Below are 14,323 nucleotides of genomic sequence, written 5' to 3'. Positions count from 1 at the left end.
AGTATGTTAAAAATCTGTTATGTGTTTAACAACAAAAGAAGCCTTCTAAACTTTTTTACAACCTTGAACAGGTTGATGAAAAGAAGTTTGTAAGTTCGGACTATGTGCTATAAGACTAGTTTCCATGATCACTAAGATTATCAAGATAATTTATTTGTTTGTTACGAAAACAGCTGATAAAATATTTGTGGTTTAACTCAAAAACTAAAAAGTTGTGAAATACAAGAAGTAAATATAAGATTGCAATTGCTATAAGTTGCTTCATCTATTGTGCTCATCTGTGCTTTTATTCCAGTTTTACTTTGCTTAGGAGATAGCATACTTCCATATTCTAAATTTTATATATCGGTTGTGCTTTGCTTTCTTGACATAGACCTATTTACAGGTGCACATTAAACCTTTAAAAACCTGAAGAATATTTACTCTGAAGATATTAAGAGCTTTTAAAACTCTTTTTATATATATATTTTTTGTTTAGTCCTCTACCAAGTAATTGTTCAGGGAAAGTAAAAAAAAAAATCAGCCTAATGGTGGCTGCAAATGTACCAAGATTCCATCTCTGTATTCGTGTAATTCAAAATTAGAATTATTAGCAATGTGTTTGTCTGAGGGCCTGTAAGGGACTAGGGGTTACAGTTGTCAAAATGTGTTGCTGCATTGTCCTCCTGAGCTTTGCCAGGATCTAGTTTCTCCACCTTGCCAGCTCAACAGAGCAAGAGCTGCGAGGCTGCTGATGGAGAGTGCTCAGGCAAGAGTCTGTATCACCCCCATCTGCCTCAGGAATCCTGGCAAGGAACGAGTTTTGGAGCTGCTCCTGTTGCCCAGAGTATTTGCTGATCATCTCAGCCCAATCTAGAGTCGAGTCGCTGATTTCTTATTTCTTTCTTTTGCCCATTCAAGTATTTTTCAAGTCAGAGCGTGTGGTCCAGATTTGAGACCTGTCAAGCTTAATCGTATCTCTTTGTAATCTCATTGTGTGTACCCAGCTAAGCTATGCCCACTATGGTGAGCTCGGCGTTGAAACTAAAGAACACTTGCGTATTTAAATTTTAGATATCTCAGATGCGTGAGTGCAAGCACCAATTGAAAAAGCACGAAGAGAAAATTTTCCTTTCCCCTTTTGGTAGCAAAGTTCCCTGCAGTTTTCTGTGGGGAAAAAAAAAGTTTTCTTCTGGCCTATTTCAGAAACAAGATGCTAGATGAGTTGTGCGTGGTTTTGTGTGGGGATTTCTGTATTAGAAAGACTGGCTTTGCTACAGAATTCTCTTCCAGGAAACACAGAGTTTTTATAAGACATGGTGTAATGGTTAATTTTGCATTGTAGGCTGGAAAAATGTGTGGAAGCTAAAGAAGAACTAGAGGCAGATCTTTATAATCGGTTTATTTTGGTGCTGAATGAAAAGAAGGCAAAGATAAGAAACTTACAGAAGTTGTTGAATGAAGCTAAAGAATCTGCAGCAGATGCCAAAAGTACAAGGTATTTCTTATTTTTTCTGCATTATTTGGTATTATATCTTATGCATAGTTTAGTTTAGTTTCCATTTCTTTGGCCGTAGTGATGATTCTTCCTGGCTATGTGCTTGATTATCCAAAACAATAGTTAGTCATGAAAGCAGAGGATTTTTTGTGGTGTCACTGCAAACAGCAGCATACTGTTTTGGATTCAATGTATTCAATGAATCTGTCCTCTTCCTTCTTCTGTTAGTTTGCAGTTGATTTTTCAGTCAGATTACATCTCAGCCATTTCCGTAGGTGGTACTTGCATATGCATTCTCCCTGAATTACTTGATTTCTTTTGTCCTTTTGGAAACAAGAACATAAAAATGTAATGTTTTTATATACTTTTTATTTCAAAAAATATCCAGAGAAGACATCATTCTAATGCTACAATACACCTAAATTTGTTTACATTTTTCATCCTATTTTTTTAGTATCCTGACTTATCTTTTATTGTCTGTTCTTGCATGTGAATATGCCGAGCTGTTCAGCACAGGGACTCTTTAAGTTGAAGTGTATCACCTTTCATTGCCTGATTTTATTTTTTTTAATGTTTTTTGTAGGGACAGTATAGCTACCACTCAGCTGGCTACAGGAAGAGAAGATGACTATGATGGCAGCACTGATGAGGAAAGTGAAAATTTAACACGGGTCTCATTGCCATCAGGTAAGACGGAATGTATTGTCTTTGGGGAATATCATGGACAGGCCAGTCTCTTTTTGTGAATAAACTTTAATGAAGACAAAATATTACCTGACAAATTGCTCTGTGACAAGCCAACCTGCAAGCCTTAAAAATATCTCTCTTGAAGCAGAGGATAATACTGGCATTTTCAAATTAGAGAGAGGAAGTTAAAAAGCATGTTGTACAAGTGAAGATACTGTAATTTCTTCCAAAATGACAAATTGCATACTTTGCAGAAGTAATGATGGTCTAACAATATCTAACCCATCAACAATTTCATTTTGAATTTTAGGAATCATGATGTATATGCAATGATTGCTAAAATATAAAATGTAGCTCCTGACAGTTTCCCTTTTTAAATGAAGGGAAAAGAGAGGAGGTTTAACAGCTATAAAAAGACCTGTGTGCATAAATGGAATAAAAATTTATTTATAGCAGAATTATTTTTAATTTTTCAGTGATTTTTCTTTTCTTCCATCATGAAGATGCCCAAGAAGCTTAATCTGACTAGTTTTTCCAGGACTACAGACTTGTAAAGCATATGGGATACAACAATTGCCTGTGCTACAATATAAGATATTTAATTGTGAATCATACAGATTTTGGCAAACTAGTAGGAGTATGCAGGACGAATGCTATCAAAGTTTTAAAACTGCATTGACACTTCCGTGATTGCTATTATAAACTTCCCACCAGGTCTGCAAAGTTTCCTGTGGATTCTCTCACTGGAGTTTTCTATTTCTACCATAGGTAAAGGTAATCAAGACAACAACTTATTGCAACTATTTACTGTGCATTCTGGGAACCAGAAGTGTTCAAGACCCTGATACCAGTGGTGTTCACCTTTGTAACTCATATGAGCCTGTTTGTTGTGGACTTTCTAATATAATATGAAGTAGGCAAATACAGAAAGTTGCATTTATGGAAAGAAAGCATTCTGCATTGTACTCTATATGTTCTTCTGTATGTTCAGTTCAGAATCCTTTCCAGTGGTCAGTTCAAATAGTGTGGGGAGAAATACTTCATGTTTAGCAAAAAGGCAAAGGAGGTGCAAGGTGTTGATTTTTTCGCTAGATTCATTAGGCCTTAAATAGCTCTGTGAGAGTTTTGAGTCAGGCATATGTATTTAAAAAATGAAAACAGCCCCCCACTGCTCTGCTCAGGCACTCATGAGGGACTGGATTGATCAATGTTACAGGAAAAAAATTGCATCTGTTCTGTTTTGGGTGGGGTTTTTTTGACTTGCAAACAAAAATGTGCTTTCTGTTGCCTTTGAGGCATACAATACCAAGAATTTCAGTCATGACTAAAGAGTTCTTTCAACTGCAAAATTTGCATATAATATGAAGACTATAAACTTAATCCTCTGGGTGAGATACTTGAGTTTTTCAGGGTAATTCTTGAATCTGCACAATGAGTATCACTTAGGTCAATTGATACTCTGCCTGTGTATACAGCTTTCTGTTTCTGTGAACAGCAGAAAAGGACAGATAGGAGCTGGATATCTTAGTGTGGTCTAGGATTTTCATGTGCAAAGAGGAGGTCTGAGGCAGACTATGTCTCTGTGAAGAAGGCCGTGATTCAGGGTTAAGTGGCATGAGAGGATAATGAAGCTCATAGCTATATCAAGCCTCAAGGACTGTAAGGCATAAAAGATAATACAGATGATGTTTGATTTTTACATTTTTTTTTCCTTCTGGATCTAGAATGTCATTGTGTGGGTAGCAAGAGTCAATAAGAATTAAAGGAGTTTTGAGGATGTTGGTGAGAGCCACACTCAGGAGAGACTATCATAATTTAAAACCTACTTTTGAGGAAAGTGAAGGCAAATGTGTACATGGACATATATACCCATGCTAAGCATGCATGTGCATGTGTGCATGTCCAAAACCAGCAAGAACCTGATCCTGGTTGTCTTAAATGAAAAGTAGGAACTGCAGGAGATGGCTGAAGAAAGTCACATGATATAAAGGCAAAGGATCTCAGGCCAGGATGTAGAAAGCCAAGGACCAGTGTTTGAGTCAGTTGAGAACATATGTGCAGATTCTATTGTGCAATGATAAAATAATCAGTAGTAATTGAAAAAGCAGCCATATTCAGTAAGTGCTTTTGTTCTAGGGCAAAACTAGATGTAGTTATGTCGCAATGTACTTTCATTCTAGCAACTAAGGGGAACATGAAACAGCAGCTTTGAAATCTGAATTTCTTAAAATTAACTGGTCAGGGTATGTTGAACTGCAGAGTTTAAAAAAGTGCCTAGATTTTTTTCCTAGCTACCAGTAATCATGTTTGGGTTGTGGTTTTGGTTTTTTTTTCTGGATTTCTTGGAGGATTTCTTGGACTTGTTTCTTGGGGATTTGGAAAAAAAATCTGAAATGGCACATTTGGTTATGGGTGTATCAGTCTTGTGTTGATCTGATACAAATGTTGGAAGAGGACTCAATGAAGAAAACTTTAAGAAAAGGTATAAGAATGGTTAATTCCAATCTTTGTAACGGTGCAGTAAATGGAAGTTGAAAACTAGGTACTCATGTCTTCTGTGATAAGATTAGCAGCTGGCTGATGAAGGTAAAATTAGTGAAGAGACTGACCTCTCTAAGATACCATGCTGCACCACATTTTAATCAGGAAATTGGAACATGTATTCTTAAATGAGGTAATATGTCTAACTCAAAATATAAATGGAAAGTTACCAGTCCTTGTATCTGAGGAGTTAAAATTAAAGATATATATAATGGATATAAATCAGTTTGCATTTTGTGATACACCAACTATGATCAAAACACATGCATCCTAACACAGTATAGTATGATGGATTTCCAGTCCTTTGACAGCTGTGCTTCCCTTGAGAATGCCAACAATGTCTCAAGCTTTGCTTTGCCTAGCTCCTTCTGCCACATGAAGCTGGGTCCCTCCAGGGGTTGTCATCACCTTCCCCACAGCGACCCATATGATGAAACTGCAGGGAAAGATGTTAGTTACTGAAATGTGTAATAGATATGAAGGAGGTAGGAGATAAGCAGTGGAAGAAATTGTTTTACAATTAATTATTGTTGTTTTCAGGTATGATGCTATTGTATGTGACTGCCTGTAGATAAAACAGGGCTACTGGGCACCAGTCCATCATCACTGGATTAAATGAAATTTTATGTTCTGTGTTTCTTGTATGGAGATACCTCATATTATGTATATCCTCAGACTTTAAGCGCTCATACTTTTCTGCGTGTTTGATGATGAGGACAGTTTTGAAATTGTTTCTAATAAACTTACTATAGAGCCTAAAATAAATAGGAGCAAGCATCTTGCAGTTTTCCACTGTTGTACTATGCAAATGTTCTCATACCCTTCATGCAAGTTCCTGCCTCGAGGATTACATGTTGTGCCTTCAGGAGGCTGTGGCCCTTTAAATTTAATTAATTCTCTTGTGTAGGCCAAACCACCGATGGCTTGATGCTGCTGGTTAATAAGCTTTGATCAAAGTTATCAAAAAAAATGCCTATTATTACAGCACCCGACTGGGCTGTGCAGTAAAAGTTCCATCTGTGAAGGCTTCTCTTTTAAAATCCAGTTTAAAGAGTTTGAGAACTTGGCCATTTTAATTGACTTCAGGCTTAAATTATAATTTTTTTTTTTGTCAAGCTATAATTGGAAATGGTTCATCCCAAGGCATAATCTCACGTCCCTTTTGCTTACAGCTGTAGATACTTTTTTTCCCTGAAATTTGATACTGACCTTTTTTCTTTTTCTTCACTCTAACCTGATGATTTTATGCCTGTGAAACACTTGCGGTTGCCAAACTATTTTCCTTCTGTATCATACCAGATGCCATGGTAAAAATGCATTTACAGCACAAATATCAATGTTTCATGTCCCCTTAAAAATCTTGTTACTAATATTGCGTACCTAACTAAGAGGGATTAATATGGTATTACTTTAATTATTAATATGAAAATTATTAAAACTGCTTATACCTCTGCATACAACTTTGTATTGTATGTGCTTTAGTATATAAGGTGATGTAGCTGAATTTTGTTGCCTCTGGATGAGACATCATTTATTCAGTGAAGTGAAATGATGATTATTGTAATGTAATAGATTTATGCTTTGCTGCTGATCTCTGTATCTGGTGAGTAATCAAAAAAGTGGAGTACCTAATGACCACATTGCAGGTTAGGTGCAGCAGCACTGACTGATAGGTTTATTGGTGTATTATCCAATGTGACATATGGAGGAACTTTATTTCCTTGGTGCACTGTAAAATTTCTTGAAGCGTAATTAAAGCTCTGCTTAAATCATCAAATTAACTGTCTTTATCAGATTTGTGTTAAATTGTAGGACTCCAATTTTAGAATTGTTTCTGGTCCAAGCTGGAAATTCCAGGCTTAATGCACTGCCGCGAATAGTGAATTTGGGTTTTTTCCACTTAAAACCAAAGCTAGTTTAGACAGTTCAACAATTGTGAACAACAGTGGACTTATTTCAGGGTTTTTTCTTTGGATTTAATATATCCATACAAAGAGGAACAAATAGCACAAGACCAAAACAGAACAAAATCAATATCAAAACTAAAGAAGTGGTACCTGTATGATTTTTGTCTTTGTCCATGAATAAACAAATTTTCCCCCTAAGGAAGTGAACTCTCCATGTATTTGTTCCTAGCTTGCTGGAATTTTAATATTCTCTTCAAAATGATTTGTGCGTTGCTACGGCCTGAGAGCCTGAAAGTATTAAACAGCATTACGAAGAGATAACAAATCCTTATTGTATTTATGTGGAGTACCAACATGTGCCTGTGGGACATGTAAAGGAAATGTAGAGCCTCCTTCTGTTCTTGCTCATATTTCACACCAATTTGACATGTACCCAACAGGCTGTAATTAGAGCAGAGCTGAACATAAATTCTGTAAGTCACGGTGCTTTTGCACTGAGCATGCACATTCTGATACTAGTTTCCTTTGCAAAATCCTGTAACTTGACCATCTGCAAGACAGCACTAACTCAGTCCTCTTCATCACGGACTACAGGAGACCTGTTTCAGCACCCGTTTGTTGAGAGTTTAATTCATCAATTGTGAAACTATAGCATTAGTGGTGCTGGAGCAGTGCCGTGAACAGCCCTGCTCTGCTTCATCCTCCTTCAATAAATGGTTAAAGAACAATTGCTTATCAGGTAAATAGGAAACTTCCGTCAGTTATCAATAGCATGCCTGGGATAATCCCCATTCTAACACTTTTGTTCATTCTTGTACTTCTAAGTTACAGACTCAGTGTATTTGTTTACTACCCAGAATAATAGTCCTTTGGGGATCTATTGTAATTAAAAGAACTAACATTAATTATTATTCTTATACCACAGCGTGCTTCAGTACCTGTATTATGGACCATAGAAATTACCGTATATAATGTACAGTGATGACATCTATGCAAACCTCCACTGAAAACACTTTATCATACGGTTTCATTATGAACTTCATGCCACATGCCTACTCTAAACAGCTCTTTGAGTTGCAGGTCATAAATGGGTTTACCAGAAAGTACAGTCAAGAATTTTACTTTTCCTGGGGGTTATTTTGGAAAGATAAAACTGAGACAGACTATTTTTTTTTTTATTTTTATTGGTAGATGATGTTTTACATTATTGTGAGTGTTATAGTGTAACTACTTATAGTGTGAATAATAATAAAGTCTAATTTAATGGGAATTCTTTTATTTTTGTGTTCAGTTGACAGTGTTTATTATGATAGTTTTCTTGTGCGTGTTTACAAGGACGTGTATTGGCTTTTGGTGTCTGGATGATTTTATAGATATATGATTCAGAGAGAAAGAAAAGGCAAATAATATTTAAGTATACTTCATAGTATACTGAAAACAAATAAAACGATTCACATGCAAGTTACACAGTGCATTTGTATTCCCTTCCTTCTTGGAAACATGGATATACTTTAGAAGAGTGGATCTTGGGTTTAGCGGTGTCAGCTCTTGGAGAAGTATCCTTTTATCATAAAGAAGTATTGAGAAGAATGGTTCCTACAGGGCTACTGATAGCAACATTCTATAATTCTAAACATTAGGATAGAAGCTCTTTTCTTCAATTATTGAATAGGCTGCATATCAGTGGCAACCAAAAGCCTGGATATTGCAGTTTCTTGCAGACCAGGGAGTCTTGCATTCAGTGAGCAGCACATTCAATCTAAGTTTTCTGGCGTGAGTTTTCTGCAGCTGTTGGCCATTTTATAAGAGCTCTTCTCACTATAAGTTTAACATTTTGTAAGTTGTCTCCTTAAACTTTGTGTTTCTTGTGTGTTTGTCATGGCTGATAGTGAGCAACTAATCAAAAGTTTCTACTGCTGTTTACTCACACTGATTTTTATCTTTTTATTGCACAGTAACAAGCTCCCACTTCTGCATTTTGAGTGTTGTCTCTCTGACAAAATGCTTGAAGGGCATTTACTCTAGCCACTTGTGTAACATTCACTGTAATAATTATCTTAATTACTTCCCAACTGTATTACAATGTCTCATTCAAGCAAACAGCCGATCTTGATTAAGAGCTGGGTTGCTGAAGATTGCACTATAACCTATGGTTGTTTCCTTGATTTATTACTTTTCCAGGTTAAAGCATGCATCCTTGATTTTAAGTTGAAATTCTCCCAAGTAAACTTCACGCTGGGAGTTCGACAGGTCTTTGCTAGATTTAAGAGTTGGTTTCCCTGTTTGGGTTTGGTTCCTGTGGCCCTTTTTTAGTTTTTTCAAACCTATTGAGTACTTCATTGGAAACAGCTTGCATCTAAAGAATCGTCAAAATCTTCATACTATATAAAATAAGATTAGAAAAGGATTGCACTTGCTTTTAATCCTTTAAAAAGTATTTGATTAAGAAGAAGAAAATCCATTTACTCTGTGGGCTAAAAGTCAGGAATGTAATATTCCCCTAAACTTTTTGTGTATTCATTTTTTTCTTTTTTTTTTTTTTTTTAATTTAACTTCATCCCACCTCTCCTCTTCTGTCCTGCTTACTTTTGTTGTTTATATCCATCTCAGGTAATAGATGCTGTCATAAAATCACTTTTCAGCTTATCCTTTAGCTTTTATTCTTAAAATAGTGTATAGATCAATCTAAAAGACAGTGAGGATGAGGTGATAAAAATGTGTTAGAAAAAAGTTGCTTTAATTAATAGAAATCCTAAATGATAGCTCTGATACATAAATTTTATGGAAATCATTTGGCATGATGCCATATTTCTCGGAAAGCTATATTTCGTTGAGTTTTGTACTGGAAAGCTGAGATATTCCTTTTCATCTTTAGGATGAAAGGCCCTCCTCTAGGTCCCTTTTCTTCAGTCTCCGTGACGTGGCATTCGTAACATGAGTTTCTTGTAGAATATTAGGTATTTGTAAAACTTAAAAGGGAAAAAATGGCTTTAAAATAATTGAGAGACAATAAGCAAACGATGTCTTTAATTATTACTCCAGCTTTTTATAGTGAGTTTCACTATATTATGCTTGGTTTTAAAAATTAACCTGAGCTCCTTTATGTACAGCAGGCCAAATGATCTCATAAAGAAGTTATCAGTTACAAAGCCTGTGTTCAAGGAGATCAAACATTAAGTTACACACTCTGAGAGACAGCTTCTTCACATGTGACCTGACGGAGGAGAGACATTTTCAAGACTGGAGCTGTCAGGAGCATATTATAGGGTTTTTGACTTACTCTGTAAATTAAAGAGAACAAAAGATATAATACCAAAGCAAAAGTATCATAAACTCTGTCTTCTGATTTTTTTTAAATGGGTGGAGAGTAGAACCCAGTTTATCTGAAACAGGGAGAGGATGTATTTCCTCATGCTTACAAATGCCTCATTTTATATACATAGTTGTTTATATGTTTGGTTTATTATACTCTAGTATGACACGTATAACGTAACAACTGCTAACTCTCTATCAGGAGCAAAATGGCAATTCATGAGGTGTGAGCTTTACACATGCGTAGAAAGATAAGTGCAAAACTCACTCTCTAATATTTTGCAGTGTGTGTTCTGAAACAGAATAATTTTTACTGTAGTTAGATAAAATGTGTGTGTGGAAGCTGTGTGTTCACATAAAATGATAATATGGATCTGTGCATCCTGAATGTGACTCTCCTGTCTCAGAAGCTGAAGTTCTAACTTTTCTTTTAAAGTGGTAGATATAAATAAAAGCATGATCAGAGGTGGATTATACTTTTTGCACTTTTCATCCTCAGTTCAAAAGTCTCTACCTAGTGACAGCTTTTCTGGTATTCCTTTGAGGGAGCAGCAAGCAGGTGTGATCTTGATCACCTGGGACTAATCATCCTACTGAAGTCACTGGGACTGCTGTGCAAACCTAGATATAGTAATTCACCTTTGCCGAGAATATATCCCTGTAGTCAAGCTGCTAACCTTTTCTTCCCTTTTAGCTTATAAAAATGTCATTAATAGCTCATAACCTGTTTCCAATTCTGTCAGCGTGTGAAAAAACACACTATCACTTTTTTTCATGCAAATAAAATTTGGGTGCTCAGTGATATGCTCAGTATGCATTGTTCTAGAAATTTGTGCAGACATTTGGATATCTAAATATAAATCAAAACAGGTACTTATTTTTAACTGTCTTTAAGGAATGTGGATTAAAATACAGGACTTAGTCCTGTGTATAGGTGTCAACTGTGTCCAAAGTTAGTATAATTAAAATGACAAAAGCACATTAGTGTATGCTTATATGTACCAGTATTTTGGACCATATTAAGAATATAATAAAAAATTTAAATTGCTAGTTATTCCTTAATGGCACTTCTTAACTTTCCTTAACCAAGTAACTACCTCAATTGTTTGAAAAACACAATCAAAATTAATTAATCTGCATTATTGCTGTCCAGGGCAGAAAATCAGTTAATATGCCTATTTCAAAAGTCTCCTACTTCTTTGCCAGGACATTCCTTTGTTTAGTTTTTTATTTAGTGAAAATATTAAACTTTCTGAGCAAAAAATTGAATAAGCACCTCGCTGGCACCTGTGCTGATAGCTAATAGGCTCATTTCAAGTATGACCACAGTAACTTCCATGTTTTCATTAATTAATTTCCCATAGTTTGGGTAATTATTGCATAAAACTGATTCAAGCAAGACCAAAATTCTCAAATCCTCTGTGCTCAAACTTCTGCAGATCAAGCTGTTGTGTTCAATTTTGGCCATCTTCGGAAAACAGTATGACTTGAGTGCGGAGAAGAGTAAATTCAAGTTGGGGAGGAGGAACTGTTTGGGAAAAGTGTAGAATTCAGGAATATAAGGATAGACTAAACTTAATATAAAGTTGTATTTATCACCAGCATTTTATGTTGATGTAACTTTTCTTACTCAGATCTAATACTGCACAAATCCCTCGTAATTACGCTTTTGACAGTAAAATATTGGTTTGTATTCACACCACCACCTTTTTGCAAATCAGGGGAGCATTCTTTATAATTTTTATGCTTGCCACCACATTCATCTCTGTCATCCTTCTCTCACCATGTGCCTTTTTTTGCCTGCTGCCTTGTCATTATTGAACTGATTTATTGGCAGCAAATGAATTTTTATCTTTGTAAGAAACCTATTTATTTCAAATGGAAAATTAAACTCAACTAGTAGGAGGTCATCTCCCAGCAGTGCTTTGGATGCTAAGCTCAGCTCTGCTCCCAGCAGTGGAGATTTTGGATCTTCTAGTTCTGTTTACCTGGCTAAACTATAAGTTTTGCTTATACAGTGCTGTCCCTAGATTTCCGTTTGCTAATCCTGCAGACTGCAAGCAACTCAAATTCAATAAGGCGAAAGCAATCCTTGTTTGGCATCAGCCATACTGTGAGCTGTTGTCTCAGGCAGGAAAACATAGCTCTTTAATCTATAGCCATGAGTTGAATTCTCACAAGGATATTCATTACTTAGTTTCCTGGGAGAGAAGGGTCAGGTCATGAGTATCTGATTGCCAGCAATTTCCTTAAGACCTTTCCTGGGAAACATGTGAGGCAGGCAGTCCAAAGGCTTTGGAGTAGGAGTGGAGAAACACTGTGTGAAAGAAAGAGATTAACCTGTTTTTATCCAAACTTTAGGAGTTCTTGCATAAGGGTGACGTTGGCATTCTAGATGCTCTCAGTTGCTTAAGGTTATTTTAATTCTTTTTCTACCATTTCCTTGTTTTGTGGATGCAGCTCGTGTGCTGAAGACAGTAATGTAGTTTAAAAGAAAATAAGCAAAAATTTAAATGCAAAATACAGCTGTTGTCTGTTCCCTACTCAAAAGTAGTTTACCTCATTGAACCTCACCAAATATTAACTTCTTCAGTTACATATAAAGCTTGGTCTGTTTTAGGAACTGTATCATTAACTATATGGTTCACTAGTAGCTCATCACTACTGCTGAAACCATCAAAACGTTTTTCTGTGCAATCTTTAGATTCAAACATGACTTTCAGGATTTTGAAGCAGGTGAAAGCTTCACTGCTCTGTCTTCTTTCTTTAGGAGGAAAAGCACATTTTAAAAACACTTACTCAAGTGGAGTCACCTTGTGGTGCAGGTGACACGAAAGGAATATGTCTCACAGCAAGAGGAAATAGTGTTGGGACACGTCTCCATGAAGTGAGACACTGGTTTCTAGCACCGTTGATCGGAGTATGCTAAGAGAAGTGCAAATGAAGCGGATAGGTAGCAAAATGTATGCCTTCATATATCAAGCAACATGTGTAGTACTGTATGACAGAGAATCTAACTACTATATTGTGTGCAGTAAGAACGAGCATTCAAAGCAGAGAATCCCACATGCAGCCTTGGAAAAATCTCATGGAAGTGTTGGTTTTCCAAAGCAGTTGTCTTTTGTGAACCGCTACATGTCCTTTGTTAATTAAGATACTTTGGTTTTGGTTTCTAATGACTCCAGTTTTCTAAATGGTAAAGGTTTGCAGCATTTTTTTACGATAGCCAGAAACACCATATTGATATGGGAAAGTAAAAAAAAAAAAAAAATAAAGGCTGCACAGTATGAACAGGACACTTCTAAGTAAATAATTTCCTTGGCAAATTTGTTTCTAAAAAATCCTCTGTAATCCACAAAACAAAATTACGGATATCTCTCCAATGCCTATGGTTTTTACCTGCCTGCTTTTCTCTGTGCGTAATTGCAACACAGCATTCAACAGTTCATTTTATGTATAGTCCTAATTCTAAACAAAGCTTAGTTACAAGGGCTTTCACTTGACAAAAATCACCTGCCTCTCCATTTGCCATGAAACATCACTTATATTAATTGCATGACATCATCCTTCATCTGTATCCAAAGATTAATCCTCATCCACAGCTTATTCAGACACTGCTTCTTGGTAGCACGAAGAACAATCAGTTCATTACTTATTCCTTGGCAGAGGTCTGTCACTTACTCAATTTTCTTTAACTGAGACTGAGTGTAGCCTGCCTGAAGACTCAGCTCCCTGATTTCTTCACTTGACAACAGCAAATCTGAGTCACAATTCCCAGTGCTCACTTGTTTTAAACCATGAAGCAAAGTGTGCTTAATAAACCTCCCTGCAAAAGAGTGATGCTTGTTTGTGTGGCCACTCGCTGAGAAATGATCCTTTTTGCAGGTGATTAAAAAACATGTTGATACTTGTCCTCCAGTCAAAGCTGCTTGTAAATTACATGTGGTTTGATTTTGGTTATGTTCAGCAAAAAGGCCAACTCAAATATTGTCACTTACCTTGATTTTAAAAAGAAATTGCTCCCTGGCATAGCTTAGCACTGTTCCTTAAAAGAAGTGTAGCAGGTGAGTTATCGCGCCCAAATTAACCATTGACTTTAGGTCTCTTTTTGAGTTATCAGAGACAGATGCTTGAGTAACTGGGGGATGATTTATTACAGACTTACAGCAGGTAAAACTCATGTCTTGCATTGTTAGAGCAGCATATAAGAACTGAGTGGTGAATTTTCAGGAATATTACTGAATTGGCTAGTTGACCTACTGCAGAGCAATGGAAGTACATGGCCATGGGGGGTCAAAAGAAATGTAACACATGCCTCACATGCAGAGGAGGAACAGTACAGAAGACTACCTTCCACGTAAGAAAGTCGAAAGATTTAGGGGTAAATAGAGGAGAAAGG

At 36.3% G+C, this 14,323-nt stretch overlaps 1 protein-coding gene across 1 annotated transcript in view; it reads left to right on the top strand.

Moving 5' to 3' along the window:
- Positions 1 to 14,323, top strand: part of XRCC4 (X-ray repair complementing defective repair in Chinese hamster cells 4) — a gene marked incomplete at its 5' end in the record, with an annotated part of 39,385 nt that overhangs the window by 4,656 nt on the left and 20,406 nt on the right. The window contains 2 exons of the mRNA XM_009866352.1: positions 1,325 to 1,477; positions 2,061 to 2,164. Of these exons, the coding sequence (XP_009864654.1) occupies positions 1,325 to 1,477; positions 2,061 to 2,164 (257 nt within the window). The remainder of the gene's footprint in view (positions 1 to 1,324; positions 1,478 to 2,060; positions 2,165 to 14,323) is intronic.

This window comes from Apaloderma vittatum, unplaced genomic scaffold, assembly GCF_000703405.1.
Source record: "Apaloderma vittatum isolate BGI_N311 unplaced genomic scaffold, ASM70340v1 scaffold20903, whole genome shotgun sequence".
NCBI lineage: Eukaryota > Metazoa > Chordata > Aves > Trogoniformes > Trogonidae > Apaloderma > Apaloderma vittatum.
The sequence above is the reverse complement of the archived record's forward strand: the minus strand, read 5'-3'. Positions and strand labels throughout refer to the sequence as shown.